We start from the raw sequence: 7,500 nt of genomic DNA on the forward strand, positions 1-7,500 counted from the left end.
TCCATGGAAAAGTGACGTCAAAGGCTCACTAGCTTAAAATGTCAGTGTGTGAATGCAGCTTATTATAATTATACATTATGTATGCAAAAACGCAAATTTAAAAGTCTTAAAGTTCAAACTCCCATGCTGCATATTAATTCTGCAGCGTACACACTCATTGCATTTTTAAACTATTGAGCCTTTGACGTTATTTTTCTATCCAGCTCTCTCAAGATTTTTAAGTTAGTAATGGCAGGCCATTAAATAGGAAAATTCCTTTTGAAGTATGGTAAAATAATAGGTTTTTGAAATCAAGGCTTAAAACTTTCCATCAATATTTACATGTAGTTTAACTTAAGACAATAGATGTGACTTTGAAACTGTTGGGAAGAAAACAAGGCTGGATGAGAAACCTCTTGGAGGCCCTTTGGGTGATACTTGAATATTAATATAGCGGTACACAAATTGGATAATGCCAGTTGTTTTTTAATTACTTCTTTGTAGAGAAACTTGTTTCACTTTGTTTGTTTTTTTTTTTTTTCTAGTTTAAAGAACACCCTGAAATATACAGGAAAACAGCCCGACACTGGGCAGAAGTTTATGCTGGAGGTAAATATTTACATTGCTGTTCCAACCAATTTACTGGTAACTAAATAGCTAAAGTACATGCAATAATAATTAAAATTTATTATTATTGTCTTTATTCTTATAGCCCCTTCATCTAGTGACAGGGAGTGTGAACAGAAGATCAGACGGCTTACCTCAATGGGTTTTAGTAAGGTAAAAAGAGTTAATAGAACAGTAAAATCTTTGGATAAGGAATTTCTTTATGAGAAACAAAATTTTTTTAGTCTTTTTGAACCGTGGCTTTATTTGCTGTGCATGTGTGATAATGATGTGCCACAATGTTAGATAGATGCAAGAGAAAATGAGGGGACAGAGAGGGAGGCTCAGGGCGTTGGCCGGGATATGTTATGTCCACGAAAGTTATTTTTAGACGAGCGGAAGTCTTTGTTCTAGCGGAAGTCTGTCTTCCGAGACGTCCGCATGCAGTCTTGCCTCGCTCTCAGGTTCTTAGTGAAAAGAGAAAATGACGGCGCACGTGGAAGGCTGATGAATATTTATTTTCTTTCAAACATCGGACCGAAGTTGGCCTGCATGCGGACGTCTCGGAAGACTTCCGCTCGTCTAAAAATAACTTTCGTGGACATGACATCCCAAGGGCTGGACCAGGAGCCTCCCTCCCTGTCCCCTCATTTTCTCTTGATAGATGTCAAGATTTGAGATCATTGCAGAAAGGAAAAGAAAAGGAAAATACTAAAATTCAGGCTGATTTGTGGACACAACAACTTAAAAGTGGTACTACGATAAAAAAATCAATACCTTTTTTTTGTTCAGATTTTGAAAGTGTGTTTGCTTAACACCTGCCTCGCAAAATTTTAAGCTTTGATTTTTATTCAAAGGCTGTTTACTTTGTGTGTAAGTTATTTTTTTTGATTTCACGGTCCGCTATTACTCACGTTCAAAACTGACCGACTGGACCTCAGAGGGTTGGATCTAGGGAAAGTGACGTCATTCACTCAATAGCTAAATAAGATTTCTGCTTGTAAACACAGTTTATTATGTATGCAAAACACGAGTTTAAAAATCTGAAAGCCCAAAACTCTTGTGCTTCATATTAATTCAGCCGCGTACAAACGCATTGCATTCTTAAACTACATGTAGCGTGTCTTTGACATCATTTTCTCCTCGATCCAGCTCACTCAAGATTTTAAAGTTAGTAAGGGCGGACAATTAAAGAAGAAAAGTCCAGTTAAAATAAACAAGTTTATCTTTTAAATTAAGGCTTAAAGCTTGGGTCACGTAACATAGTTTTGAAATCCAAAGGAAAAAATGTTTTGATCAGGAGCAGGAACTGCTCGAGTAATGCTCATAACTGTTATGAACGTCATTACTCATGCAGTAACAAAGGCTTCAACAGAATTTGAAGTCATGACCCATGTCAGATGCAGGAATTACTTTGCAGTATGAAAGGTGCCTGTGATTTGAACATTGTAGAATGTTTAAATTGTTGTAATTTGTAATAACGTTTGTTTCTTACAGAACCAGAGCCTTGTTGCCCTCTCCACACATTCTTGGAATGCAGAAAGAGCCGTAGAATCATTACTAAATAGCTGACATTATTCACATTCTGCCATTTTTTTGTAGTGTTGGATTCTGTACAATAATATTATTATTGTCGTGACCTATGACAGGTCGTTTCAGGGCAAATTGATGCATGTATCCTGTTTTTGGCAATGTATGTCAGAATAGCTGAAGCCAAATGCAATAATATTGTGCTTCCTGTACTTCATGGAGCACATACAACTGACCCAGTTTACCTGCATCATCATCATCGTTATCATCGTCAGTTAACTAAGTTAATGAACCACATTCTCCTCCGTCCTGTCTCCTGTGTCAAAGTGGATGAGAGAGTTGACTGCTTGAACTGAGCTAATAAGAGGAATATTGCAACCATGTCTTACCTTGCTAAATAAAACTCATCGATTTAGTTTATTCTGCAGTGGTCATTGCTTTGTAGTCATAACTTGACTTGACATTGGGTGGGGCCTCCATGGGGCTCCTTTGTTGTGGGGGCGTGGCAAGATAATTATGTAAACACTAGAAATAAGATGAAAGCATTTAACCTAATTAAATTTGCTGTCTGCTCTCCCAGAAGAAGAGTGGTAAGAAACTGTAGGAGATTTAAGTTGTCCTTATTAGAGCCATGTTCAGATACTGTATTTAATGTCAAAGAGATGTACAGAATCAAAGGTAATCAAACGTCGGTAAACCGTTGATAATACTTGTGACAAGAAAATGGAAAATTTTTGTGGAAATATTTTATCATTAGTGTTCATTATAACTTTGCGTGAAGAGGATCGGAATGGATTGAAATTTGAAAATACTGACCAGTGTTGTTGTTTTCTTTAATGGGACGCTGTGTTTACAAAAAGTTCCCCAAGTTGATAGAGATAGCCCCACCCCCTCCAGCTGCTAAAGGCGATGTTGTATTTGCCGCCGAGGGTGCAAGAAACATTGTACCCGTGAATCAAAGAGCCCAGTTGCGAGTTTTACTGATATACCAATTGATGCCAAGTTTCAGGGAGTCGTGAACCTTTAAGTGGGGTCCGGGAGCATGGTCCCCCGGGGAAATTTTAAAATCTGAGTTCTCCTAGATCACTTTTCCTGCACTCGGAGGTTATTAGTGGCACATTTTACTCATGTTACAATGACAAATTTGCAACGAGCAGGGAAGAGAATCTGAGTTCCTGATTTCTCGTCGATTTTTCGGATCACGATCGGTGTTCCATCTGCGGAAAAATTGAGGAACAATCATTTATTTGATATCTATATATTTCAAAATTGTTAACCTAAGTTCAGCTGGAGATTTTGCTTGCCCGGCTGGAGAGCTGGATATTGAGTCTGAAAGCTGGAGTCTCCATCCGAGCATTACAGTGACAGGGGGTGGTGTCACGACTGTATCAATCTTGTCGAAAAGCGGTGATATGACAAGGTCACTAACCCAGCAACTCGTTTATAGCGAAGATATCGATGACGTCATCTATTCTTGCTCTTTGGTCATTTCGACTTAATCAAAAACATAAAAAAGACAGCGGCTGCAAATGCCCTTTATCATTATGTTTGTAGCCGCTGTTTCTTTTATGTTTTTGATTACGTCATCTATTGATATTATGTGCCAACCAGAGCCTTATTGGATACCGAAACAAAGGGTTCTTTTGTTCGGTGCTTGGTTCGTGACAAAATTTAAGATTGACGTAACCGGAGGTCATTGCCGTCATTGAATCAAAGACGCCACTCTGCTACTACGGTTAACTAACAAAGCTATTAGAGGTTGTAAGAAAAGAAGAGTTGCAATTGAACAGGTAAACATTTTCACTTGACTTTGCTCAGCTTTCAGGTCGATCTCTTGCAATTCCCATCTATGTTAAACCGAAACCATTTCCGGTGTCAACAAGCCATTCTGCTAACATTACTCATTTTCACACACAATTTGGGACATTTTCTCGTATGTGTTGTTCTTGTTCATTTGTCGTGTGGCTATTATGATTTTTCTTGGGTAATACGTGGTCGAGGAATTTGAAGGTTCATCACGTACTCAAGTTTCCCTAAATGGCACATCTTGTCGATTTGGATAACTTGTAAACCAGACCCCAGTTTCCTTATTCCCTTTAAATATTTGCTTATGTTCTTGTTCTTAATCCCTAAAGTTGTTTTAAATTGTTTTGTTCCCCAAAATATCTGGACACTGTCCCCCTTTTGTTGAGGCCAAATATTTTCCCGTCCGGCACTCACACCCAGTCAATAAGTGCAAAGTTCAATGTGTGCAAGGATTTCAGGCTTTGCCCTTGTAACTGTGAATATCCACACTTGAAGCACATCTAGTTAAAACGCTAGTAAGAAAATCTTGGCCAACGTTTAACGCGAAGTATATTTATACCCTCACCCAAAATTAAAATTTTACAGTACATTATGTAGGATTTTGGTCATATCCTTCGCGTAATGTTTGCTTGTTGGAACGTGATTTTTACTTTGTAACTTTGGTATAAAGCAAGTTCCATGTACCATCTCGTTCAATTAAACTACCCTGACGAAATACAGACGAAACCGGTTGGAGAAAATAAAACAAGTTGACAAGATTTGTTGCTGTGTGTTGCTCACTAGTATTTTATTACTGGGTTGCCTCATGGCAAACCCAGTCGAGGTCTGCGTTTAGTTTGTTTGTTTTCTCTTTTTTTTTTTTAGTTTTTTTTTTTTTTTTTTTCCGTGTCGGTAAAAGTCTTGCCTGTCACTCCCCTGGTAAGTGGTGTCTTTGTGGATAGAGCCTTCTGCGAGTATTTTCTTAGGATCGAGAGGGTAGTGGAAATGCGTAGATTTCTCTGGTGGACACGGTAGAATCATTAACTTAGCCTGCAATGGCGTCGAAAGTCATGTAACGCGAATGGCGTTTTCGTGGATCCTTAAACAAAATATACCCTTATGGAGCTCAATAATAGAAAGTCAGTTGGATAAAATAGGCAGGAATCTCAAAAGCGACGAGCACTGGACTTCGACAACAATCTATCGCCCGTCGAGACGAAATCAAAGTGAGCTGCATTTACCTGAAGTACATGGTAATTTGACACGATTGATTTTCTTGTCTTCACGCACGCAATGAAATAGGAAGAGGTTTTCGTCTCCAAGAGCAAATATGTTGTTTGTTTCAATAAATATTTCGCTGGAAAAGGATTCTGTGGTATTTTCTGCCTTTGTGAATTATAATATCATGTTGTGTATTGAATTTGCGAGCTTAAGGTTCAAATGTGATATGGGAGAAGTTTTTTAGTATTGCTCTGTAAGCAGGAAGGGTTCACAGGCCTGTTGGAAGCGTGCTTGAGTTTCAACAAAATGAGCCCCAAAATCAATGAAAACTTGTGACGCAGATGAATAATAAAGTAGCTGCCATTTCCAAAATGATGGAATTACCTGGTGATAAATAACGTCGTACGCGTCTTGGAGAGTAAATTTTGACTTTGCATAAACAAGAGTTGGGCGATTGTGATCTTTGTTTTGACTTCGCTCATTTCATTGTCAGCCTTTATAACACTTGACAGAAAAAGAAACTTACAAAAACCCGCTATCTTGCCATCATTTGACACAGATGCTTCACTGTTTGGCGAGTAAACATGCCGCGGTAACTTAATCACGACGCCCGCTGAATTCCGGCCATGTCACTTTCGATTTTGCAATTTACTTGAACGTAGCAAAAATCTCCCAAAATGTTTGTCGCTGATCGTAACTTTTTATATTCTATATTCACGGTTCAAAATTAATGTTGTTTTCATGTCGTAAATATTTTATTGTCGATCGACCGTCTGGGAAACTTCCTTCTGCTCTTTCTGAAAACTGTGTTTCAATAGTTATTTGCTTTTTCATCAATATTTGTTTTGCATAAAGCAAGCTAACAGAATCTGTACCTTGCTGAGTTCGCATTTGTTAGCGTTAATAGTATTTTCGGTCAGATGTTTCTGTTTTTTATGAGGGGTTTATTGTTTTGGTCTCCTATCCTAACACTAACCCCGCGAAACAGGGATTGACTTCAATGAAGTTTAGTATTACAAAGCTTTCAGATGCTCAGAGGGCACACTTGTGGTGAAAAGAAGTTGTGAGGGAACTTGAAAATTATCAACATGTCAGCCCAGAAGCCAATGTTTCTCGCTTCTCTTTTATTTGTTATTCTTCAGAGACTGGAATGCTGTATTTCAATACCACACAATTCAATGCCTTCTGATTTTCTGTAGCACGTACCACAGGCAAACCAGTGTATGCTTCACAGAAGCATCTAGTTTTTGTAAAAAATATGAAAAATTTGGACGAGGCCTTAGTCGCTTCCAGGAGCGTATGACAAGGAGCGAACGAGAATGCCTTAGTTGAAGGATCATTTTCTCTGACCTACAGTTAGAGAACCTTCTCGAGAGAACGGAAATCAACTCTAACACTCATTCGGTTGAGTCTTGTTTATTCCGCGACTGTTCTTCAGTATCAGCAACAACTAACTCTCAAGTACAATTGCAACGGTTTTTATCCTCTTTGACACCGACCTGTCAAGCCCACGTATATGTCATGCATATGTTATGTAAAACCTGGGAAACAAAACACGCTTGGGCGACGCCTTTCTTCAAGCTTGTATCGATTCGAACGATCTTTTTACTGGGTTGCCAGTGTGGCAATCCCAATCAGAAAATGGGTAAAGGTTCTTTGTTTTCTTTCTTCTATCTTTTGTCCTTTTTTTTTTTTTTCGTGTCGGTAAAAGTCTTGCCTGTCACTCCCCTGCTAAGCACTAGTGGTGCCTTTGTGAATAGAGTCTTCTGTGCGTATTTTGTTAGGATTCAGAGGGTAGTGGAAATGTGTAGATGTCTCTGGTGGACACAATGGAGTATTTAATAAAGCTGCAATGGCATCGACGTCATTGAAACCCAAATGGCGTTTTGGTGGATCTTTAAACAAAATATTCCCTTAAGGAGCTCAAGAATGGAACATTAATTGGATAAACAAGACATGCGGTGAAAAATAAATATCTGGAATTTTTAAAAGCGACGAGTAATGGACTTCGACAACAATCTTTCGCCCGTTGAGCCGTAATCAAGGTGAGGTGTATTTCTAATACTTTACCAAGTGTGATGTTATGTGCACAACACTGAAACCAAATGGAAAATTATCTGGTAACTTATGGGTTTCATAAAGACAGAGAAGGAATTAAACAGCTTAAGTTTTGTTACTGTGTAGCATAAAATTTTAGCGGGACTTTTATTTTGCGGATTGGCGTTTTTTTGATGTTCGCGGGAACCATTTTTTGCGGCGCGAATTGACAGAAATTTCCAAATTAAACTAATTTTCGTTTGAGGTTTTGTCTTTAAACAGCAAAACTATTTTCAATTTCTATCACTATTTGGTAAAAACCCCAATCATCGAAAACGGGTG

General features: G+C 38.4%; 2 protein-coding genes across 4 annotated transcripts in view; both read left to right on the forward strand.

Moving 5' to 3' along the window:
• The window catches only part of LOC138015525 (ubiquitin-conjugating enzyme E2 K-like), a 12,855-nt gene extending 10,320 nt beyond the window's left edge, over nucleotides 1-2,535 (forward strand). Inside the window, exons 7-9 of the mRNA XM_068862587.1 lie at nucleotides 525-588; nucleotides 692-759; nucleotides 2,083-2,535. Of these exons, the coding sequence (XP_068718688.1) occupies nucleotides 525-588; nucleotides 692-759; nucleotides 2,083-2,157 (207 nt within the window). The 3' untranslated portion in view covers nucleotides 2,158-2,535. The remainder of the gene's footprint in view (nucleotides 1-524; nucleotides 589-691; nucleotides 760-2,082) is intronic.
• A 1,229-nt stretch (nucleotides 2,536-3,764) lies between these two features.
• LOC138015780 (sushi, von Willebrand factor type A, EGF and pentraxin domain-containing protein 1-like) overlaps nucleotides 3,765-7,500 on the forward strand; it is a 53,523-nt gene continuing 49,787 nt past the window's right edge. For 2 of the 3 annotated variants that reach the window (XM_068862887.1, XM_068862889.1), the window contains exon 1: nucleotides 3,765-3,905. The gene's annotated coding sequence lies outside the window, so the exon portion shown is untranslated. Of the gene's footprint in view, nucleotides 3,906-7,042; nucleotides 7,167-7,500 lie in introns of those variants that run through there. The other variant, XM_068862888.1, reaches the window with a different exon arrangement.

Source organism: Montipora capricornis, chromosome 9 (assembly GCF_036669925.1).
Source record: "Montipora capricornis isolate CH-2021 chromosome 9, ASM3666992v2, whole genome shotgun sequence".
Taxonomy (NCBI): Eukaryota; Metazoa; Cnidaria; class Anthozoa; order Scleractinia; family Acroporidae; genus Montipora; species Montipora capricornis.